The sequence below is a fragment of the Lepidochelys olivacea genome (genome assembly GCF_965140295.1).
Source record: "Lepidochelys olivacea isolate rLepOli2 genome assembly, chromosome: 2".
Lineage (NCBI taxonomy): Eukaryota > Metazoa > Chordata > Testudines > Cheloniidae > Lepidochelys > Lepidochelys olivacea.
Window position 1 is genome coordinate 223,851,208 of NC_140412.1, and position 24,660 is coordinate 223,875,867.

A 24,660-nucleotide genomic window follows, 5' to 3' on the forward strand; every position below is an offset into this window, starting at 1 on the left:
CACTAAGTCCTGCATGGGTGCGGGGGGGGGCGGTAGTAAGGGGGAGGCAGCATTATTTTTGTTACCGAGTCTGCCAAAAAACCCTACAAATATAAATGACAATGACCTGGATGTGAATCTTTGCATTTTTAATTGTTTTTCCTAAAGTTAATTAAGTATTTTAGGGGGAAAAGTGTCAATGCAGCCACTAGTGAGAGTTGGTGGCTGCACCCTAAGCCATCAAAACATTTGTTGTGAGAAGCCCTGCACAAGACCATCCTTCCTCTCTGTATTCAGGTATTTAACTTGTTCTAAGTTTTAGAGTTGCCAAGCATAATAGCTGGTGATATTTTCTATTAAATAAGGGACAAACCCTAGTCCCTAAGCACATGCACACTCCTACAGCCCCAGAACAAAGTGGAAAGGGTGCAGTTCCCCGACACATGCAGAGACGAATGCAACAGTTCTGCAGCCTCTGTGCACCACAGAACCTAGCTCTTCATGTGCCTCCCTATGCGCTAGTGTGTGTGGAAAGGAGTATGCTGTCCAAGGAAGTTGGTGAATCTGTGACTTCTCAGGTACACAGGTCAAACCCCCGCATCTGCAGCAAGGATCTCTGCAAACCTAAGGCTGCGGGAGCAGCTACAGAATTACTCTGCTCTCACTTCACAAATTGGGGAGGATTCCTCAACCTAGGTACAGACAATTTACTCTGGCTTTGTGCAGGATCCAGGGGTTCAGTCTAAGTGAATAATATTAACGTTTGTATTAACTAATCAAGACGTAGAAATCTTTCCTTTATGTGAACAGAAAATCAAGGCACAGCAGAATATATACAAGGAACACATATATATACAAACCTCTGGGGAAGAGGCCTAACATTATTCATGCTTATCGACACACTAATTAAACATCCTTTAAACTAATGAGACAATGGTACATCCTGTTTGAGCGTGAGAAGCATGAGTTGTCATTTTACAATGAAAGAAAAATAAACAACATCAATCAAATGTCTTTCCCCCCACTGAACTAAGATATAAAGTAAATTTGGAAAGGTTAAACTCATCTAGTAATGCACAAAATCCCACGTGAAATGAACTACTACCCACCGGCAGGAACCATAGCATAAGATGGACCCGTTTCACCCATACAGTGCAAAGGAACGGTGCCTGAGTTTCAGCGCTACATAATGCCTCCTCCCATCACGAACCCTAATGATTATCACAGTTATGCCTTGTAGGTCACAGTGTAGAAAAAGTGGTTCAAGCTTCAACTTGTGATAGTGGTATAGATATCAGGCTGTCAGAGCCATGTGACTTGGTAATACACTCTTCTACACAGGTCATAAACCCTGGTTCTCAGCTCTGTACTCTAATAGTATTCTCTGCAACAATACTTTTAATGGGCTGAACCGGGCTGAACCTGACTGTCAGAGACCAATTAGTATGACTATGACTGTTGCTTTAACTAGCTGTTAAATCCAGGATCTCTTCACAATAATTATTGTTACAGAGCACCTTGACTGCCACTTCCTCAAACACCCCCTTAGAGAGATCCCTTATCTCACATTATACACAGAAAGTGAAGGGCCAAATTCTGATTTTACCTGCACCATCAAATGCCTAAGTATCTCCATAATCTCCAATCACAGGAAATACTCTGAATTTACACAAATGTGACTAAGAGCAGAATTTGGCCTTGTAATGAAGTTGAGGACAGATCTGAAGCAACCCTGTGCACCTATTTAGAGCAAAAATAGATTGAGATTTTAATTATAAACAGGAATGTCAAATGACGACAACTTCTTTGGCTGGGTTTTTTTAAACTAAGGACATTTAAATAGCTTTAAAGTTAATCAAAAATAAAGGACTTTTCATCCAAATCAAAGAGACTTGGAAGGTCTCTTTAACAGCCACAAACTCCTGTTGGATCCCAACCATAAGCCTTCAAACATAATTAGTAGTAAAAGCTTTGTAACCTCCAAGGCCTGAGGGTGGACTGTGTGTGGCTAAGAAGCTAAGTGATTAGTATTACTATTGTCTAGATTACAGCTCAGATTGAGACTGTGTTTAAACCACATTACATAGTAAGAAAGGTTTACTGCTGATAAGTGGTTACATACAAAGAGTTCTGTCAATTAATATTTTTCAAAGTATGTCGCTAGAAGAAAATAAATCTTGGCCTTGTGATATAATGAGCCAAACTTGCCCTTGTTGTAACTCTGCTAACTTCAGTGGAACTACGTCAGGGAAAATTTGGACCAATATTGTTAATTAATACAAAGTCTCCAAAGAGAGAAAGTCATTTAAAGTCATGTTTTTGACAAAAGTTTCTTACCTGTTTTCTAACAGCCTTGAAAAATATTAAAATCAGGTGTGTTTTAAAAATCATTTTTTTCTTTCCCACCGTGTTTGTTGTTTAATGTGTACATTTCACTTACGGTGGCTAATGAAAACAGTTGTGTGCATTGCCTGCCTAGCTAGCTATCCATCCTCTATTTCTCCTTCACAGTACTATAATTTCCAAGTTGCAAACGTGACCTGGAGAATGTCTGAAGGTGAACAAAAATGGTTTCGCTCATGTTTTTAAACTAAGTATGAAACATTTCTGTCAGTATGAGGTTTGGTATACAGATAGTTACACGTTATTATTGTACCAAACCGACAGTAAATATGGAGACTAAACTACCTGGATCTAAACAAAGATACTAGCAGCAATCTTAGGGCGAGGTGATGTGTGCACCTCATTGAGCAGGGCACATGAGGGACTCCATGCTACACACCAACCTGCCAGTTTCAGGGCCACCCCTCCTTCCCCCTTTCTCGTGCCAGCAGGGGCTGGGATCAATCCCCGAACTATCCTGCTCAGAAAGTCGTGCCCCTCCTGACTCCCAGCCCTTGGCGAGGGGTCACCGCAAGGGGCTCCCGAAGCATCAGGCGGCAGTCACGGCTGAGCCCACGGGGCCGGCGTGCTCGGGAGATCCGGGCAGGGCAGGGCAGCGCAGCGAGGGGCACGGTACCGACACAGCTGGATCGGGGGTGGGGAGAGCCGGCTCACAGGGAGCGGGAGAGCAACTGCGGCCTCGCACGGGTCTCTTCACGCAGGGCCCAGCCCGCGGGCAGCTGGAGACGAGCCCTGCGCCCCGGCCCCGCCGGAGCGAAGCCAGCTCAGGCTGCAAAGTACCAGGCTCCCTCAGGCCCGAGCGAAGCGGGGAACCGCCCCCAGCCGCGCCGCAGGGCAGGCTGGTACCTTTCGCAGAGACTCTCTCAAGGCGTAATGCTCCCGCGAGTACAGCAAGCGGGCTCCGTCCCCGGCGGCTCCAGGGGCGCGGCCCGAGCTGCCCGCCCGCAGCGGGGCCCGAGCGGGGCCGGACAGCCCAGGGCTCCACTTGCCCCACTCCCCGCGCGCCAGCAGCCCGCGCCAGCTCCTAGCCATGGCGGGGGCAGCGCGGGACGGGAGGGAACAACACACATGCGCAGCCGCCGCCGCCGCCGCTCCCCGCCCCGCGCCTGCAGCCAGGGCCGAGGCTGGGGCGCTGCCTGGAGTCACCTGCCCTGCACCTGCTCGGCGCGTTCCTCGCCGGGCTGAGCGGGCCGGGCGCGTTGGGTGCCGCGACAGCTGCCCAGCGCGGGACCTGTAGCTCGCAGGCTGCAGCCCTTAGCAAACCCAGGCGGCTGCGGGCTACACGCTGCTCCCGGGAAGTTTCCGCTGCTGGGAAAGGCGCTGCAAACAGCCCCTCCCCGTGCGCCCGCCGGTGTCGGGGACTCAGCCTGCTGCTCCAGTCGTTCGAACTTAGGGGTGAGAGATTTTTCTCTTCCTTTTGTTCGGTTTAGTTCAATGAGACTTTTAAACGACTCGATCGTCCCGCCTTGACGTAGCCCCGAAGTAGTTCTTGTTCTGGCGGCTGGGTGGTTCAGGGTGTGCCACACGCATCATGCAACGAAAATCCAAACGTTTGATCATGTTCTTTGCATATCTTTGCTAAGGAACACTAAAGCGTTGGTAGAAGCAAGAGTTTTTATTAAAACAAGCTAGTAAACGCAAGAGTCAAGAAACAGCACGCTAAACAGACACTACAGGCAAATGCCCATTAGTACATTAAGCAAGTATCTGTCCCCTCTGGGGAACAATACTTAGAATACAATTTAGAATATTATCAAGTAGTGAGATATAATTAGATCATATAAAGAGATAAACAAGAGTCTCATTCAAGGTTGGTGTTGTTTTAATCCATTGACAGTACTCGTTCAACAAGGACCCATGGAACTGAGGACAAACTAGTTATACGCTAAAGGTACAATAATGTATGTTCCAATTGCAGGAAATTTTTCTTTCATGCAATGACGCAGCCTCCTTTCTCTTTAAAGGGATTCCTATCTTCAGGAATACCCTTGACCAAAGGATCCTCTCCAGATCTTTCTTCAATGTAGTTCTTTATATCTTCAGAACATTTGGACACCTTAAATAAAAGAAGACATAAGGTTCTGCTTTATACATAGCAATCACATTTCCCATTAGACTATAAAGACAACGTTCACTGCATAACATTCGTTTTCTCTTTCTTATATTTACATAATATGTAAAGGACCTGATGCTGCAAGTGCTCCACATGTGATCACCGAGCACCTCCAAAATCTGTCCCTAATTTAAAACAAAAACAAACACCTACTTGTGTTATAATAATCTCTAACATTATTAAAACTGAAGGGATGTTAAAGGTCAAGTTTCTTTTCTTTTTATTCCCACTACTGTTTTGTAAAATGTATTTTTTTTCTTCTGAACCAGTCAATAAATGGTTTATTTGGTGAGCTGTTTGTTCCTCTTCCAAGCATGTGTTTCATATTTATTGGCAAAAGAAGTAAAGGTCATATTTTTCAAAAGTGACGAGTAATTCTGGATGCATCAATACTTTGGTGTCCAACTTGAGATACCTTTTAGGAGCCTCCTTTTCAGAAAACACTGAGCGTTCTCCTTCTGAAAATCAGGCTTTTAAAAGTATCCCCAGTTGCACTCCAAAATCAATAGTCACCTTTGAAAATGTTGGCTAAGATGTATTTTTTAAAAAATCTGCAAGCAACAGCTTAATGTTGCATCACACATCCACATAAGCTTCTGTGTGAAAACATACAGTATATCATAGTAGGGGTTATACACAGCCTAGTCCTGCAGTTACTGTGCATAAAAATCCTCCACTGATTTAAAAATAAAAAACTAAAACCTAATAATTTATTTAAATTAGGATCACAAAAACACATTATTTCAATGGTACTCATATGCAGAATCTGCTGCAGAATCAGTAGAATTTGAACCCAAACTCAATGTAACATTACACATTTTTCCAAATAAATGCTTCAGTAGCCTTTTTTTCTATTATAACAAAAGCCAACAGCCAAGGTGTAGTCCTACAATAACAAGCCTGTTGAATGGAAGACAACAAATTCAACAAGGAAGCACATTTCACCTATCAGTTACAAAGGGTTCTTATAAACAGCAATTAGTATAACATCCTGAAAATTATGAAAAACACATTGACATTGTCCTTTCAAGCATACAGTGGTTCTCCAATAGACACTTGTTTGCAGCAACACTTTGTAAGAGCAACGTCCCCTTATGAGCAACATTTCCCCTGGGAGTGCTTTCCTTATTGTGAATTGTTGACACTCCCCATAACAACAACAGCCACTTAGGAGCAACATAACTAAAGAGCACCATATGTTCCTACTCATGAGCATCTACTGTAATATGCTATGTGATATTTTGTGACAAATTCATAGCAAAGTAATGTGCTAACATGGGACTATAGTCTCCCTTCCAATATAGAGAGCCACAGAAGGGGGGAAACTCCTAGAGCAGTGGTTCTCAAGCAGGGGTCCATGTCCCCCTGGAGGGGCCACAGTCAGGCTTCAGGGGGTTTGCCAAGTAGGGCCAGCATTAGACTTGCTCGGGCCCAGGACAGAAAGCTGAAGCCCTACCGCACTGAGCTGAAGCCCAGGCCCCTGAGCCCCATCACCCGGGGAGGAAGCCGAAGCCTGAGTGATGTAGATTTGCAGGGCCCCAGTGGCACAAGAACATAAGAATGGCCCTACTGGATCAGATCAAAGGTCCTTCTAGCCCGGTATTCTGTCTTCTGACAATGGCCAATGCCAGGTGCCCCAGAGGGAATGAACAGAACAGGTAATCCTCATGCCCTGTTGCCCATTCCCAATTTCTGGCAAACAGAGGCTAGGAACACCATCCCTGCCCATCCTGGCTAATAGCCATTGATGGACCTATCCTCCATGAATTTATATAATTCTTTTTTGAACCCTGTTATAGCCTTGGCCTTCACAGCATCCTCTGGCAAAGCGTTCCATAGGTTGACTGTGTGTTGTGTAAAGAAAGACTTCCTTTTATTTTAAACCTGCTGCCTATTAATTTCATTTGATGACCCCCTCGTTCTTGTGTTATGAGAAGGAGTAAGTAACACTTCCTTATTTACTTTCTCAATACCAGTCATGATTTTATACACCTAAATCATATCCCCCCTTATTTGTCTCTTTTCCAAGCTGAAAAGTGGCAGTCTTATTAATCTCTCCTCATATGGAAGCTGTTCCATACCCCAATCATTAATTCTAATCAGTTGGCATGCTTGCTGCCCCTTAATGCGGGCCCTGACTTTTATATGCAGGAGAAAACCAGTTATTGTGGTGATTTATGCATATGGATAATCGGAAACATAATTGACAGGAAATAAAAGACTGGAATGTATAACAATGCAACCTTAGCATCCATAAAGGTGAGGGACACTCTCTTTGCTGGCATTCAGGAGATTCCTGACTATGCCTTCTCCTAAATTTCTCAGACTCTCAGCTTATTTACAATAATGTCCTTTCTTTTTAAATACATTAGATTATGTGCAGCCTATGGAGTGTTTTTCCATCACTTCAATGTTTTTGAGGCAAGAATCAGATGTTCTTATGCATTTATACACATTGCAAGGAGCTCTGGATCCTATTGGAGCTTCTTGGTTCTGTTGTAATATAAATAACTATAATCACTCTAATAAAAATCACTGAGATCTATTTCACGGGCTAAAATACCCCTCTGACATCAATATTTTGTTTCTGAGCAAAGTCCCTGAACCTGCAGGCTGTAACTTTATTCAGATGGATAGTCCCATTGACATCGTGTGAGTAAAGTTATACAGCTGCTTAAGTCGATGCAGGGTTAAATTCAGGGCCCCATCCTGCTCCCACTGAAGTGAACAGGAGTTTTGTCAATGACTCCAATAGGAACAGGAGCAGATCGGAAATCTATGTATCAAGAAGGTTCATCTCCAGAAAACGTGCATGGTAAAATACATCCCACGGTGTTGACTGCATACTACTTCACAAGGTGAATCACCAGAAACAACGACAACAACAACAGAACACCTTTAACTTTTGAATCGACCCTTATGGACCACGGTTCTCCAACAACTCTTCTCTTTTGTCCTTCTGTGGACCACTTCACAATAGGGAGAGACTTTGGGGGATTCCTCCCACCTCTCCGGCCATTCTGTGTCTGGCCTGGTAGCCCTGCAAACCACCAGAAAGAACTCTGAAGACCAGACTCTGAGAACCACTGGCTTGTACTGTTTTGTTTTAACTAACAAGGCTGCTTTGAATGATAGGACTTGGTTTCTGGGAGCCAGCAAAATCATTTTGTGTTCTAGAACATCTCCAAAATGTCTATTTCCGATCAAATTCAGTGGGGGCGGGGGGGGAATCCCGTGGTTGAGGTCACATATTCCAATGTTCAGCACACAGTGGATATTTTATCCCACAGTTTAAAAGTCTGAATGGTCCCTTGTCTTCATTTCCTCTTCGGAGAGCAGTTTCAGCTGCCCTGTGCCAGCTGCGCCGCGCCCTCGCTGAGCCCTTGGGTTTAGCTGCAGCGACTACCGGATTTAGCGCTAACACCCTATGATTAGCTTGTTAATGTGTTTTCCTCCTTCTTTCTACAATTATAGAGACTTTCTCAGGCTGTGTCACTCACATTTAACCTCCACAGGTCTGGATCCTCCTTCCTATAGTTTTCAGAAGTGTTTAGCTCTGGTTTCTGTGGCGGAAGGTAACAGGTACAGTAGCCAGAAGCTAAACTACGTGGGGAGCGAGAAACTAACCTAAAATCTCTTAAAGTTACTGCGCGTTAAGGATATTTTAAAAACACACAAAGACACCAAGGCCCCAATGTCTGTTTCATCGCTTCAGTTGTTGAGACAGACTTCAACGCCCACCTCCACCTTCTGCAAGAAGGGAGAGCTCGTGGGGTCTGAAATCCTTTCCCCAGTCTGAGATCGCACTTGTGCGCCTTTTCTCCCGTCAGTGAGCCCTTGAGAGGAGGCGAAACTAACCAGCTCATTGAACCGCGCTGGCATCTGTCTGCAGGTCTCATTGCACTCCCATAAAGAGAGTCAGCGCTTCGGGGGGCGTGAGGACCCTTCCCCGCGCTGGGAGATGCACTGCGGCGCTCACCATTGAGAGGTTAGTTGAGGCACTGTTGTGAACCTAAGGCTGAAAAGAAGCAGAGTAACTTCCAAACTGCCCCCAACCCCGGAGACTCGAGAGCTAAAGATCTTGTTCACGCCCCAGCCTGACCTCGTCTCCAATCTGCCTCCCCAGGGCGATGGGGCTATTTCAGCCGCAGGCTCTCAGGGGGCTGGGGAGGGGGCAGCCTGGGGGAACTCACCGGTTGTCTTTCCAACTTCACTTCTTTCCGGAGCTGCTCAACTTCCATTTTCAGTTTATCCTTTTCGCTCAAATCCTCTATATTGATCGCCGGCATTTTCTAGTTGTAAAAAGGGGAGCGAGTTACCCTCTCGGAGGAGGTGCTGGGACCCAGCGGTTCGCGAAAGAGCCCCCTCCCCACCCCACCCCACCCTCCCCTCCCCTACCCTGAGGGCATGACTTACTGTTGTCCCGGGCGAAATTGACCCGATTCTCTGAAGTAACAACTTCCTCTCCAATAAACTCCCTCACGCACCTTCCCCAGAGTGCTCCGGTCCAGCTAGCTACTCACACCCGCGACTCCTGGGGTTTAAATCAGCAGCATAAGCTTCCTAAACGGATCAAACCCAGCAGTGTGACCCCCTCCCTTCCACCCTGACCGAGAGGACGTTTACACTAGGCACTGCACACAACGAACAACGATTTACTTTTCCCTCCCCTTCCTCCATTCAAACCTTCAGTTCTCGCCTTTGCTGTATAAATAGGTATCAACTCTCTTATGTAAACCTGGCCGGCCAGTAACGGAGGGGGTTGGGGGGAAATCGGGTAACATTGATTAATCCGTTTAAATCCCAGTGTATTTAATCTGGTATTAACACGGAGTTCGACACCTAGGCGCAGTGTCACCGCTGTAATGCAGAGAACAAGGCGCGGAAGGAGGAGGGCTGACTGCTCTGGGGAAGAGGATGTGTGTGCTGAAAACTTTCTCCACAAGGAAGAAGCCAGACATATTTAGAACACACGTCCTTTGAGAGGAAGCAGATTTGCTGAGGAAATGTCCGGCCTTTTTGTGTGCCGGACTCCTGGTGGTACCGAACGACAAGGCTGGTGGAGGAAAGCGGTGGCGGTTAAGACGGGCATATAGACTCATATAACAATGTTGCAGCAAGAGTGATCTGGTTCACAGAGCACAGTCTGGAAAAGGACCACGAAATCCCCCTTGAAATTGTTTCTTCCTTGTGTTAAATTAAAACACTCTGTAAACATTTGGAACTCCTGATTCGTCTGACTTTCTTTTCTCTGCTGGGAAGGCGAATGGGAGAGGTTGGGTGGCCAACTCCGCCGGGAGAGCTGTGTGGTGTGACTCCAGTTAATGGAGTGCAATGTTTTCCAGTCCACCCCCCTCCCCGCCCTTCTCCGCCTCTCTTTCTCTGTTTTCTCTCTTGTACAGGGACAGGTTTCAGAGTGGTAGCTGTGTTAGTCTGTATCAGGAAAACAACAACAACAAAACCCCCCAAAAAACAAAAAAGAGGAGTACTTGTGGCACCTTAGAGACTAACAATTTTATTTGGGCAAAAGGGTTGCTGGGCTAAAACCCACTTCATCAGATACATGCAGTGGAAAATACAGGAGGAAGATATATATACACAGAGAACATGAAAAAATGGGTGTTGCCATACCAACTGTAATGAGACTAATCAGTTAAGGTGGGCTATTATCAGCACCGGTGTATATATATCTTCCTACTGTATTTTCCACTGCATGCATCTGATGAAGTGGGTTTTAGCCCAGGAAAGCTTATGCCCAAATAAATTTGTTAGTCTCTAAGGTGCCACAGGTACTCCTCATTTTAGTTTTTGTTTTTTTGGGGGGTTTTCTTGTTGTTGTTGTTTTCCTGATTCAGACTAACACAGCTACCACTCTGAAACTTGTCGCTGTACAAAGGAATGTAAAGGAATGGCTCTGGGCTCAGGAAGCCCTGCCCTGCACCTGCAGGAAATGCTGCAGGAAATGCTCCAACTGGAGGAGGAGTTAAGAAGTAGGGGAGCAGCTCCTTAGGAAGCAGACCAGGGAAAACAGCAGACCTGTGACCTTCAGTGTCAGCTGAAGAGAGCTGACAGAAAGGCGGAATCTCTCCCCATGACAACTGCCAAAGGGTCCCTCTGTGAGGGAAGGGAGGAGCTGCTACAGAGATAACGTGAGGAGGAAGCATTTCTCATTCCCCCTCAGGTGGACTCTGAGTTTTGTTAATCCTGCTTTACTTTGCTTGGACTACCCCAGCAGGGGATCTGATCTGCCCCAGGAGCGTGGGCCATGCTGCAAGAGGAGGCAGTTGCCACCCAGGAAGAGAAATTATATGCAGTTGCCAGAAAATTCTGTGTACTGAGTGGTCAACCCTCATGCTGCCTAAACTCAGATGGTGACCCAGGAACTATCACAGGGGGGTGATAGGAAGTGGCCTGGGAAGGACAGCCTTAAGTCTCCCTGGCTGTCAGACCACTGATAGCCTTCAAAGAGCCCTGGGTCAGAGCCTGGTGGAGTGGGAGGGCTGGGGCTCCCCTACCAACAGGTCCATGCAAGGCATGGGCCTAAGCCCTGATCACTAGGAAATGCTACTCTACCAACCAACCCCTGAGTGAGGACTAAGAAAAGGAGTACTTGTGGCACCTTAGAGACTAACAAGGGAAATTGTCTTCCCTCCCTCCTAACTTTCACCTTTTCTTACCATCACTTGCTGTGTCTTCTCTTCAGAGCCTACACTCTCTTGGGCATAAACTGTCTCAATGTGTTTGTTTAGTGTCTAACACAATGGATCCTAGATCCCGATAGGGACCTCTGGCTACTACTGTAATATATTAATAATTAATACACTCAGACAGCCATGTCTCATTCCACTGAATAAGGCTGCATTACTGTATCCTTAGGATTACACATCTGACCATATAAGTGACCACATGGAAAAAGGAGAGCTCAGTACTGTGATGTCATGTTTGTTTCCTTTCACCTTCTCTCCACCCATACCAGCTATGCAACTCCCTTCAGCTTTTATAAAAAAAATCCCCAAGACCCACCTTTTCCTCTTGAGTCCTGCTGCTGAAATGTTTTTTCAAGGCTTCAGTCTTCTCCTGCTTCAACCACTGCAACTTTCCCCTCTCTGGCCTACTGATTTTTACCTTGCCCACCATCAGTCTCCCCAGAATGTAGCTGCTAAAATACATTCCCTTTCTCACTGTTCATTCCCTTATTTTCATCACTTACCTGTTGCTTTTGGAATCAAATTCAAGCTCCTGGTTTTCACTACTCGGCACTGTCTAGCACCACTGCTGCTGCCTGTATCTCAGTGCTTCTGTTTCCTTGTATCAGCACAGCCACACTTTGCACCTTGCAAAGTTTCTGCTTACTTACCCTAGTAGCTACCGTTTAGAGTCACAGGTAAAAAACAAGTGTGCATTAGGGGAAAGTTGGTAGAGGACTTAGTGAACAATTTTGTAGCATCTTCTCTTTATGGGTATGTCAAATGTGACTCCTATTCAGGAAAGCTATGGTTCTTGCCACTCTATCTCCAAAAATGACTCCAATAATGGAGGCAAATCTTACTCACTTTATGCACATGACTAGTTCTATTGACGTCATAAGAACGGCCATACTGGGTCAGACCAAAGGTCCATCTAGCCCAGTATCCTGTCTTTTGACAGTGGCCAATGCCAGGTGCCCCAGATGGAACCAAAAGAATAGGTACTCATCAAGTGATCCATTCCCAGCTTGTGGAAAACATCACTGTCCATCCTGGCTAATAGCCATTGATGAACCTATCCTCCATGGATTTATCTAGTTCTTTTTTGAACCCTCTTATAATCTTGGCCTTCACAACATCATCTGGCAAAGAGTTCCACAGGCTGACTGTGTGAAGAAATACTTCCTTTTGTTTGTTTTAAACCTGCTGCCTATTAATTTCATTTGGTGACCCCGAGTTCTTGTGTTATGAGGAGTAAATAACACTTCCTAATACTCAGTGGAATAACATAAAAAAGCAAGATTTCAGTGTCCCAACTGTGCATGTTATCACATAACACCCTAAAGCAAAGACCCATTTGTATGGTCATTTTATTAGTCTCTTCTTTCTTACAAAGAACAGCTCTACATTTTAAATCTCTCGTCTTGTTGAACTGAAAGCGCAGTTGACTAAATATTGCACCGCACTGTAAAAATGATAGACAGGTTTAAATTAAACAATGGTTTATGTGTGTGTGTGATGGTGGAAGTGAGTGCATTAATTCTGCTGTTTGTTTAAAATATTCAATTTTTTTCAATTCTAACCAAATATGATGCATTCTAAAGAACATCAGTCTAGTCACATTTAAGTCAGTTGAGAATTTGTTAATATTAGAAAAATGACATTTTGACTTTGCAAGAAATGGAAAAGGTATGTTTGCATTTCAGGGAACCAAGTTTCATTACATCTGATGCTACTAATAACCCTAACTAAAACCCAGGACATCTGTTATTAACTGTCACAATACCAGGATTGCTAAACATGACAGCTGTGTCCTTGTGGTAACAGCTCAGGTTGTATTAAGGTAGTTTGGTCTGTGTTACTAAACCATCCATTTATCCCTTATCAATCTGATTATAAATATGTGTGTGTGCACAGATAGATATAAAAGCTAAAGGATATATTTTAAAGAGAGAATACAGATGAATGATAGAAATACAGGAATGAAGTATACAGAGAAAGAGAGCTCTACAAACTGGGTGCTTTGTGGGTCAATATGAACAACACTCGGTGAGTATTCTTTTCTTCTTTGCTTTTTCCCCTTTCTGGAAAATGTCCTGTATTAGCTTTAGTTTGCATATCCTCCACTGCAGAAAAGTTGGTTATTAGAATACATCAAAGGTATCTCTTTTTAATTATTTGTATATTTTTATTTATACATACTGTAGGTGTACATGACATTTTGCAAATAAATAAAAATGGCAAGTCCTTGTTGCTCCAGGGATCTAGACATCTAAGGGAGACACAGCATAGTCAGGATGACAATAAAAGGGAGGGAGGACATCAGAGTAAGATATGGGGATAGAGTTATTTTTATCTAAGATCTTCTTCTTCTTCTCTCAACTAATGTATTCAATCTGGAGAAAATGTTAGTTAATGAAAGGTCTATATGTAATGGTATACTTTAAAGATAAAAAAGCTCTGCTAGACAATTGAGCTAATCCTCTGCCAGGACAGGATGGACACCCTTGGTGTAGATTTCTATATGTTAGAGAACATACTTTGATTCAAAGCTGTAACTGGGTATATGTGCAAGTGGTTAAAAGTTCTCGGCTGCCTCCTTTTTAAATTAAAAATTATTCACCAAATACAACTCCAATGGGTTACCTTTTTTTTCTTGCAAAGTCCATTGAAATGTTGCAGTGAAATACAGAGGCAACAGCGCCATAATATTAGACAGTTTCCCTAAATAGTCAACTTCATTGTAATTTGCATAGATTATTATAAAGCCAGAAGGGACCATTGTGCTTCTCAAATTTGACCTTTGCACAAGGACTTCCCTAAATTGATTCCTGTTTGAACAAAAGCATGACTTTTAGAAAAATGTTCATTCTTAATTTTAAAAATTGCAGTGATGGAGAATTCACGGCAACCCTTAAATTGTTCCAAGGGTTAATTGCCCTCCCTGGTTTTTTTTTTTTTTAAAGCACCTTATTTCTAGTCTTAATTTGTCAAGCTTCAATTTCTAGCCATTGGATCCTAAATCTTTGTCTGCTAGATTGAAGAATCTTCTATTATCAAAGTTCTGTTCCCTGTTTATAGTCTGTGTTCAAGTCCCGCCGCCCCTCCCCCAACGTTTTTTTTTTTTTTTGTATAAACTGCAGTCCCTTGCATGCACTGGCCTAAGGGTCACCATGCATCAGCTTTTCCAGCAGCCACTAATTTCCCTATTTCTAAACTTTTACTCAACTTTTCCTTTCGTAAAAAACGGAGCTGCCACAAACTCTTACATTTGAGCAAAAGTAAACGGTTATTGCTAACACTAAGTACAGTCACCACAAATAGCACTTAAATGGGATATGTCGCTTTAGCATCATCAAACGGAACAATGACTTGAAGATGTACCCAGTAGCCGAAAAGGCAAGGTAAGAAAGGAGGGGTCAGTTATCCTTTGATAGGCCCGTGATCAGCACGACAGGACAAATCGGAAACTTGCCTTCTCCCCAGCAGGGGGTTTGACAGGCAGCTTATTGCGTAGCCTGATGTATGATTGATCCGCACAGGTGACAAGGGGGCAATCTTGCCTGCCATCATCGCGGAGGAAGTTGAAAGCATTCCTCACGCTCAGGACTCCCTGATGTGCCACTCTTGGCTCCTGGAGCGGAGCTGACGGTTGCTCTATTGTACCCTCCCCGCCCGCTCTTTCCCTCCCCGGGGGGAGCAAAGGGCCTTCCCCGGAGTTACTCGCCTGGGAACTGCCCAGGACCCAGCGGAACCTGGCCGCGGAGCCGGCCTGACGCGCTCCCAAGCGGTGGGAAGGGGCTCTTCGAATCGCCGCCCTGCCCCATAGGCGTGACTCGGCCTGCGCGCCACACCCGCGCTCTGCGGCCCCGGGGGAGGTGATCTCGGCGGATATAAGGGACGGAGAGATGGGGCAGGGGGGCACAAGCGCCGGCTCGCTCTCCAGATCGGTTGCCCTGCAGCAGCGCGCCTCGGCCTTGGTCCCGCGTCTCCATCCCTGCAGGCAATGCGCTCGCCCGCCAGCCTCCGGAGCTGCTTAGCTCTGGGCTCGCTGCTGCTTCTGCTGGGACAGGTTCCGGGCGCTCCCCAGGCGCCAGCAGGTAACAGCCGAGCTCCCGGCCCCGGCGAGCTGCGGGAGGGGGTTCGGCTCAGCGCGGCTTTCCTGGGTGCGTTTAGTCCTTGTGCAAAGGACGGTGGCTCTCTCCGTCCCGGTTTTGTCCGGTGACGCTTCTAGCGCTGGCTCCAAGCTCTGTCTCTCCAGTGGGCTGGCTCCCGCCGCAAAGCCCCCAAGAGTTTGATATCCAGCATGCTGGGGGCTAAGATCACCCTCCGCTTCCTCCTGCCTTGTAAACTTCTCCCAGCGTCTCGCTCACCTCCCCGCTCCTCGCGCTGCTGCGGCTCAAAGCCGGCCACGTGGAAACTGCCCTGGCCCGTCGCCCCTCTCCCCGGTGACTCACCCCGAAAGCTCTTGTCTCTCTTTACAGCCCCAAATCAAGAGGTCTGCCTGCTGCCCCCGAAGGAAGGCCCCTGCCGGGCTCTCATCCCGAGATGGTACTACGACAGGTACACCCAGACATGCCAGGAGTTCACTTATGGGGGCTGCCAGGGCAATGCCAACAACTTCAGAAGCTTGGAAAGCTGTGAGAAAAGCTGCTGGATGATCCGGAGTAAGTCCTCTCTCGCTCTCCCTTTATTTAGACACAGGGGTCCTCACCCCAGCATTGGCTTGGGCATCCTGGGACATCTCGGTTATCCTGAGCTGTTGGTTAATAGTTCGCTGCCCAGGTTTGCATTAAGCGAGACAGACTACTGATCGCTTCTGTTATGCCCCAGCACATCAGCAGAGCTACTTAGTCCTTCTGGTGTGCATGCTTTCTCTAAAAGTAGACCTAGGAGCCTATTTGCTCAGAAAGCTCCAGCTTGTTGTTTTTCACTAATATGTCTATGGCTCTTTTGCAGGGTTGCCCTACTAAAACTTGTACTATGCCCTGCAGCCATGCCTGGTGTGCGTACTCATTATCCAGTCTGAAAGCATCCTTGAACTTCTAGGGAAGGTTGCATTCTCTCAACATTTGCTGCTTCATCAATTGAAGGCATAGACCCCACATTCTATTTTTAAAAAAGCATTTCCTTCCAGCTACATAACTTAATAAAAGTTGTGGCTTGCATACGTATGTTTGTCACTTGAGCCGAAATGATACGTTAGCTAGTAGCTCTCAGGTGTGAAGCCGTCACAAATCTCCACACCAAGAAGCTTCTGGGAGCAGGTGAAGGTTTCTTTACTCAATGGATTTTGCCAACCGTTTTTTTCTCTCTCCTAGATTTATCATTTTGCCAGTGACAGCTGTAACAGTAACAGCACTGGTAATACTAGGGTTGATCCTGCAACCCTAGCTAGGATAAAATTCCCACTGAATCGAGGCTTCTTAGGGCTTTGTTGACTAAACCAATAAAATCACTGAGGAAAGGCCTAAGATGGAAGGATGTATATGCCTGGCTTCTTTTTGGAGCTCATCATAGTCTAACCCTAATGTTTTTAAGAAATCCATTATGTATGAAAACTCCATCTAACTCACTAGATACTCAGTCTAGTGCTGTATTTTAACAATCAATTATCATATATCTCTTAAGCATATCGGCAGAAGTTAAATAAGTTCAGAAGTATCTTTGCCAGTGGAAAGCATGTCAGACAAAATGTAATAAAGTTTAGCCTAACTGTGCATTGATATTTAAATGCTCTTTATTATAGAAGTGCCCAAAATATGCAGGCTGGAGGCTACTCCAGGACCATGTAGAGGTTACATAAGAAGATATTTCTTCAACCTGAGTTCAATGAAGTGTGAGAAATTTATCTATGGTGGATGCTATGGAAATGATAACAACTTCAGAGCTGAAGATTCTTGTGTGGACTACTGTTTGCCTGAGAAAAGTAATGATTACTCCAACGTTCTACTAAAATAACTTCTTTATAAATGTGCTCTCAATAAAAAAGATGGTGTTTATCAATACAAATGTTATTTTTCTTTTTACCTATGAAGACACCTTAAAGTAAGCTTTGCCTCTACTGTTTCAAGTCTGATATTTGCTCATTGCTATAAAGTGTTTTTGAGCATGTCATGTGCATGTCAATTTGACTACACACTTTCAGGGATCGTCAAATTCCACTGCCTGTTAAGTAAAGGACAAAACCACCGATCTAAAAATATTATATTACAACCTGAATCCTGCCCAACAATTACACCCACACAACCCTTTGACTTCTGAGGGATTGTAGAGGTGTAATTGTGGGCAAAATTTGGTTGTGTGTGCCCATGTTGCCACAGTTTAGTATAACGCAGTGGTTGCTGGGCTTTAGGTGGATGATGCCTGAAGCTTAGGGACAGAGTGCCTTCTTAAAATTAAAGACCTGAGAGAGACTGCCAGGTTATTTGCTTTCGGCACTCATTTGATCTCAGAAGGCAAAGAACTTTTATATGGAGTTGTGACTCTTCGGTTGCCTCATTTTCAAAGAGAAAGATAGTTACTGTCAGCAGATAACTATATCTAAGCTTTGTAGTAGAACCCCAAATGTATACCAGATGCATACGACTATCATGAGATGAATAAGCAGCCATCACAACATGCATCATGACATCTTCATTAGTTTTGGCTCATGGCAGAATTGGCAACATTTTCATGGGTGAAAAGTAACTAGTTTAGTTTCTCTTGCACATTTAAAGAATGGGCAAATATCAACAGTAAGAAAGACAATTCTGATAAGAAAAAAATTAACCCGATTCTTTTAAATACAATGGTTTTTTTTTTTAATACAAGCTATGTAGTTAGTTGTACTTATCAAATCATTGAATAGATTAAGGGCAAAGCTAGGCCTTCCTTACTCACAGAAGAAGTAAGAAAGCAGCATGTGGCTCCAAATTATTCATATTTATTAGCTACACAGCACTGTCTACAATGAACTGCTGAATCTCACATGCAGTGTGATTGTGTGAGGGCTCTTTATATGGTATCTGAGATGTATATATGGTTTACTCATGGGGATATAAGGAGCCTGTCCTCCTGAATCAATGGTAATCACAATCATTTCAATTGGTGCAGGATTGCCCCAAATTTTGTTGGACCTACAAGTCGGAGCTACTGAATATTACAGTAATTTCTCTCTCTCTCTCTCTTTTTTTTTTAAGCTGGCCCCTTATTATGCTATAGCCCAAAAGATGAAGGATTGTGTTCATCTTCTGTGACCCGCTATTACTACAACTCAAAAAGTCAATCATGTGAAGAGTTCAGTTATACGGGTTGTGGTGGAAATGCCAATAACTTTGTTAGCAAAAAAGATTGTTATAGTATCTGCAAGAAAGGTAAGATTTTTATTTTTACTATTTAAAATGTACACATTGATTAGCATTTGTACAAAGCTTCTTCATCCTCAGTGCACTTTACAAACATTTCATCCCCAACCGTTTGGGGTCAGTATTATCACCAGCATGTAGCTGGTAAAACTGACGCAGGAGGCCATATCCTGCTTTCCTTAGAAGAATAGTCCCCTAGAAGTCAATGAGACTAATAACTTGAGTAACGTAAATAGGAGATGAACCCTAAATGGTTAAATATGAATATAATATAAGAGCGACCACACTGGGTCAGACCAAAGGTCCATCTAGCCCAGTATCCTGTCTTCCGACTGTGGCCACTGCAAGGTGCCCCAGAGGGAATGAACAGAACAGGTAATCATCAAGTGATCCCTGTTGCCCATTCCCAGTTTCTGGCATAGGTCACAAAAGGACTCAATATTCACCCCGACTGAAACTTGTAAGAACACTAACTGACCTCTCTCTCTCTCATGGACATCTTAACTAGAAAATTGTGTTTATACATGTTATCCCTGGTTTTAATACTTCCCATTTTGCTTCATTAATTTTATATGTAAATCTTTCAGAGATGAAAATAGAAAAGCACCATACTAAAGTAGCATTATATTATATGCTGACCCTAAAGTGTTCACCAACTGGAACTTCTTTCAACAGTCAGTTCAGATATTGACAAGCTATATTCTACCATTGATATCAATGGGAAGGTCTAAAGATGGATCTAGGCTTTACATGGGTCATTATTTGTTTGTTGAAAACAAAAGTAAACTGAGGTGACTTTTTTAACTGTTTAGAACACTTAATACCAATAGGACTGTTTATGCAACATGTAGCTTGTGCCGTCAAGGACTCAATATTAGGAAATGTGGGAGGTAATGATCTGATCTTATAAGCACCATGGAGTGAAATTCAGGCCTCATTCAAATCAATGGTAGTTTTGCCATTGATTGCAATGGGGCTAGGATTTCACCCCAAGAATAGTGAAGGAAAGATGAAGTCAGTAGGACTACTTATTGTGGTAAACATTTTTCACTGTAGGATGTGCAGGATTGGACCCCAAGGCTGACAATGCAACATGATATGGTCTTTAATCATACTATATGGTTATCTGATACAAGTGTTTATCTAAACTGTATTTTATTATTATGCAAAATAGCTGACCACAAGGTAGGACAAGCATCACGATGCAGATGTACAAAAAGACAGGGATAAGGTTGAACATTCAGCTTTAACTTTTACACTTTGAGAGCTCATTGGCACCTGCCATGTTGCATTAATTATATAGGTTTCTTTTTAAAAAGAGTGTGTGTGCAGAGGAAAGGAATAAAGAAATATCATGAGTTCTGTAACACACAGGCACTAGTTGGCAAAGCCCAAGAGAAGCAAACCAGCCTCTTCAGCAAACTGTACTTTAAGACTAAGTAGACACTGACCAGCTGAAGGGGATTGAGGTCAGTTTGTACTCCAGTGCATGTGTGCATTTCCATATCTTTGTAGTGTACAGACTGGGAGAGTGCTATTATGGGCAACTTTTAGGCAGCTTAAGCACATTCTTCTCCCCCAGGCAACTCTTCCGCCACGTTGTTGTTGTGTCAAAAGTTGTGGGGACCATTTTTTTTCCTTTGAATAAATATATATTTGCTCTTCAAACTGATCAACGACCTTAGGGCACTTAAGCAGTGTAAAGAAAAAGCATCTAATTAATTTCAACAATAACCCCCCCACTAACAACTGAGGATTTGGGAGGGACGCAAAGGAGCTGAGGACTGGCCTTTGGGCATATGGATGCAAATTAAAACAAAGCACTAGGCAAAGTCTCTCGATCACTTTTGAAAAGTGCACATTTCTCAAGCCCTGCTCACATATGCACTGAAAAGGCATGATCCAAAGCCCACTGAAGTCAATGGAAAAAACCCTAATGGGATTTGAGTCTGGCCTTTATTGTGCTCTGAATTAACAAAAATAACATGGCTGTACACAGTCAGTATGCAGTTTTCAAATGCTTTGAACTTTATATGAAATCAAAACCATTTTTTTTTAACTTGGCAAAAGCAGCAGTTAACTTTTAAACTTTGGCTCTGTTTGCTTGAGTGCTGTTCAAAGAAATGTGGTTCGAAAAAAATATTGCAGTGGGGAAAATGTATCTTTTTTTTTCTGCTATAACTTAAAAATGGCTGGAGAGATTTTGTTAGTTTTTTCCATACTGATTCTTAAGAACAGTCAAGGAAATTTTCCGCCTCAAAGGTGAATGTTTAGGAAAGGTTAGAACATGTGTAAACAGGGAGATATAACGGAAAATGGTCTGCAACCTCAGTTACAGCTGTTGCAAAGCCATCAGTATGAGTGTTCTAACGAACAGGATGGAAGAAACAAGTGAGGAATGACGACACTCTGTCAGCCTAGTTTCCCTAACTCCACTTCTTTCATTTTCTTAGCAGGGAGTAAGAAACCAAATATCAAGAAGTCAAGAAATAAACTTCCCGAGACTACGAGAAAACTAGAGAAAAAATCTAATCAGTCTAACCTAATGTTTTAAATCTGAAGAGCCCATCAATGGCAAATGCACGACTTTGACTTAGAGAGCCTCCTACAATATACTTTTACTTTGTGTGTGTGTGTGTGTGTATAGTGTGTGTGTACAATTTTATTCCTCAGACTAGTTCTGTCTGAGAACTACTCTCTTTGAACAGTTTTTTTACATTAGAAGCAGCTATTATTTGTAATGTGAATTGACTTGTTTGGTTCTCTGCAACACTATTTTTGCTTAAAAAACTAAATATTTGAATTTCCATGTTTTTCCTGAGAAATAGTGCTACTGTTTTTGGGAAATGATTTAACTGTCACAATCCTGTGAAGCTTGAAGTACCCTTCTTCTGTTTGTTTAACTAAGGTGTACACCAAGCTAGAGCCCTGCCCTTAATTTTTTTAGCATTGTTTGTTTACTAAACTGAACATCAGCAGAGCCTTCCAAGACTGTATACAAATATCTATAATAATTCTCTTGCACATCCTTTTGTCATTATCATTGTCAGTCTATCCCTTAAAGGGAGCTATGTTTAAGTAGAAGAATCAGAATAGTGGTAATTATATTAATGTGGCAAAGGAGATTAGAGCCTGGTTCAGTTTTAAAAAAAAAAATCCAACTTCCGTGAAAGGAAGCCTTGATTTTTTTCAAGTCTTTCCTAGCTTTGGTAATATGCAAAATAATATAAGCTCAAACCTGGGTCATCCTGCAAAAGGAAATTGGGCCTGGGGTCTCTTGGACAACTTCTTGTTCTAACAGAAGGCAATTAATAAGTTACAGAAGTATTTGAAATGAAGATGTAGTCGCTGCATTCCACCTCCCACCCCAATAGCTGGTATGGCTGCGAAACTCAGGGTCAGATCCTGAACTGGAATATTTCCGTTGACTTCAATGAGCTAAACCGGTTTACTCCAGATAATGATCTGGTCCTTCGTATTGACAAGGGAGGCTGTTGAGCATTGAAAAATGGGAGCTTCAGTAACATCTCCCGTTGTCCCTGTTTTGGGTCACTTTTGTAATACTCGTGTTAGTGTGCTGACAGAGATGCTTTTATGCAGTCTTTTGTGTATTGTTTGTTTTTACAAGATCCATGTAGGAATTATGTTTTTTTTTTTCAGTTATAATTGATTTGTATTGGAAATCCATTATTAATAAATTTTTTTTAAAAAATAGAAAGCTTAATGCTATTAAGTATCCCTATATAAATCTATAAGTGTGTGTAAATACATGTATGTAGCCAAACTAAATGAGTCAAACATGACTCTTGGGTTTAATCTGTTAAATCATTATTTTTATTGAGATTTCTATGTGAACAAGGCCTGCAGATTACATCGGTCATTCATTCCCTATAGTATATCTCAGCTGGCCATAAGGGGTTGCTTTGAAATGGTGGTTGGATAAATTCAATATCTGTTTGGTATTTGGTAGGTCTCTTGTCTGATGTTGCCCTACGTGTGGATCTTTTCAGAAAACAACCTGCTTGGGCATAGCCAATGATGTCTCAGACATCTCTGTTTAGAATTTGGGTGCTGAAAAAGCAGCAGGATAGTTCCAATCCTCTGTGGCACTTATCCTGGCAACACTCTAAATACATATTTTGTAGTCTTCATGCTCCCATATAAATATCACTTCTGCTCTGGGTATTTTTGACCCTGACTGAGTTAAAATGCATAACAGGTCTTCTAAAGTAAGAATAGGAACACTGCAGATTTCAAACAAGTGAGCTTTTTTTCTAAAGTCATGATCTCAAAGTTTAAATAAACACAATGCACCTGAATCTCTGTCTCTCTGGGGATTAAGCCCCTGAGTCCCTGGTTCTTGACACAAAACATATTTCATTTGTCACTCTATCTGTGCTGAACATGATTTTCTTTAATACTGAACCTCAGATAACTATTTGCTCACTTTCTAATGCATGGGCAAAGCTCTGTTTTTTACTAAACTTCTGTCTGATTAAATCAACTTTTCAGACACAATTATGGGCCAGTTTGGCTGCCACTCAAGTCAGTGGGAATTTTGCTTTAGCTCCCAAAGGGTCCTGCCTACAAAGCTCCTGATAGGTTGAGCTATCCAGCCCCACCAATTGAATGGGATGCACTTCTTAAACCAGAAAGAGGCACAAGGAAAGTTGTGTGAGCAAGTAGGTGAGTCTCTGGCTGGCTCTTACCATCGTCCATGCCTACGTGCTTGCCTCCCAAGCCCTGCCTCCGTCTCTTCCTGCTTTTCTGCCTCGCTCCAGGTCCCTGCTCCTATATCCTGCTCCTGATTCTGTCTCTAGATCTAGCCCTTGGCTTGACTCCTACCTCTGGCTCTGCATCTGATTCTAACCATTACGTCTGACTGCTCACGCCCTGGTCCATACACCTTCTCTGTGCCATTCTTATCTTCTATGTCTTTATCAGTTCCCCTATTCCTTGTCTCCTTTGTAAACTAAACAATCCTATCTTTTAAATCTCACCTCATGAGGTAGTTTTTATGGGCCACTAACAATCTTGGTTGGCCATTGCTGTACTCTTTTTATTTCTGTGATTTCTTTGATATAGGGTGACTAGAACTGAAAACAATATTCCAGGTGAGGCAGTACCATTAATTTATATAATGTCATAAGGATATTAATGTTTTCTGTGATGATTTATTTCCTCTAACTTTTTGTTTGCTGTTTTTGGCCACTGCTGCACATCGCTTATCATGGCCCCTAACTCTTTTCTCTGAATTGTGAAGTTAATTTAGACCCCATTCATGTCAATTAGTTGTTCAAACTATTAATTCCAATATGCATTACCTTGTATTTGTCAATAATGAATTTCATTTGTCACTGTGATGTCCATTTGCCTAGTTTTCCTAGGCTCCTCTCGAACTCCTCCCAGTCTTCAGTAGTCTTGAGTAACCTACATAATTCTGTGTTGTCTGCAGATTTTGGTGCCCCCTTTTCCAGATCATTAATGAAACAATACTGGTCCTAGAACTGATCCCTGGATTGTCCACAGTTAACCTGTTGTGATGTTGAAAATTCGCCATTTATTTCTGCACTATGGCCATATTGGGGATGAAGCCTGATTTTAGTGATTGGTGGCCAGCAACAGGTGTCGGTAAGACAGAGAAGGAAAGCAGTGATTTAAGCAGTGGAGCTTGCCTTCTTTTCAAACATAGCTACGCTTCTCTGATGCAAACTGCTGCTTTCCAGGCTGACAGTAGGGGCTTTCACGAGTGTCGCTACCGTAACTGCTGGCCACAAGTTGTTGATATCTGCTAATCTCTAGTACAGGGGTTCTCAACCTTTTCCTTTCGAGGCCCCCTGACATGCTATAAAAACTCCACGGCCCACCTGTGCCACAACAACTGGTTTTCTGCATACAAAAGCCAGGCCCAGCATTAGGGGGTAGCAAGCAGGGCCCCATGCCGCAGGGGGCACCACAAAGCTAAGTTGCTCAGGCTTCAGCTTCAGCCATACATGAGACAAAGTGCATACATCTTCTTTAGAAACAGACTCAGTCTTGCACTGATTTTGCAAGCAAAGCTTCCATTTATTTCATTTTGATTTTAATGGCAATTTCACCTGAGTAAGGAGCACAAGATGAAGTCCTAAATTAG

General features: G+C 43.4%; 3 protein-coding genes and 1 long non-coding RNA gene across 7 annotated transcripts in view; 2 read left to right on the plus strand and 2 right to left on the minus strand.

The window, feature by feature from the left end:
* Positions 1-3,445, minus strand: part of LOC311515760 (putative acyl-CoA dehydrogenase 6) — a 136,514-nt gene extending 133,069 nt beyond the window's left edge. The window contains exon 1 of the mRNA XM_084619070.1: positions 3,229-3,445. Within this exon, the coding sequence (XP_084475196.1) occupies positions 3,229-3,414 (186 nt within the window). The 5' untranslated portion in view covers positions 3,415-3,445. The remainder of the gene's footprint in view (positions 1-3,228) is intronic.
* A 537-nt stretch (positions 3,446-3,982) lies between these two features.
* On the minus strand, positions 3,983-9,342 carry LOC311515761 (guanine nucleotide-binding protein G(I)/G(S)/G(O) subunit gamma-11). Of its 3 annotated transcripts, XM_084619072.1 has the most exons (4): positions 9,182-9,342; positions 8,912-9,029; positions 8,689-8,787; positions 3,983-4,438 (listed from the first exon to the last, which is right to left on the minus strand). In XM_084619072.1, exons 3-4 carry the CDS (start codon positions 8,782-8,784, stop codon positions 4,313-4,315), a joined length of 222 nt encoding a protein of 73 aa, XP_084475198.1. In that variant the 5' UTR covers positions 8,785-8,787; positions 8,912-9,029; positions 9,182-9,342; the 3' UTR covers positions 3,983-4,312. The 3 variants fall into 3 exon arrangements, with proteins under 3 accessions (XP_084475198.1, XP_084475199.1, XP_084475197.1); XM_084619073.1 differs by lacking the exon at positions 8,912-9,029; XM_084619071.1 differs by lacking the exon at positions 9,182-9,342 and having other exon boundaries at positions 8,912-9,163.
* Positions 7,069-9,719, plus strand: LOC311515762. Its single transcript, XR_014710223.1, has 2 exons — positions 7,069-8,483; positions 9,342-9,719. It is a non-coding gene; the product is annotated as an uncharacterized lncRNA (long non-coding RNA).
* A 5,065-nt stretch (positions 9,720-14,784) lies between these two features.
* On the plus strand, positions 14,785-22,203 carry TFPI2 (tissue factor pathway inhibitor 2). 2 transcript variants are annotated; one of them, XM_084620095.1, is made up of 5 exons: positions 14,785-15,281; positions 15,666-15,848; positions 16,931-17,110; positions 18,363-18,536; positions 20,984-22,203. In XM_084620095.1, the coding sequence occupies exons 1-5, from the start codon at positions 15,188-15,190 to the stop codon at positions 21,079-21,081; spliced, it is 729 nt and encodes a 242-aa protein (XP_084476221.1). In that variant the 5' UTR covers positions 14,785-15,187; the 3' UTR covers positions 21,082-22,203. The 2 variants fall into 2 exon arrangements, with proteins under 2 accessions (XP_084476221.1, XP_084476220.1); XM_084620094.1 differs by having other exon boundaries at positions 14,798-15,281; positions 20,981-22,201.
* Positions 22,204-24,660: the final 2,457 nt, after the last annotated feature.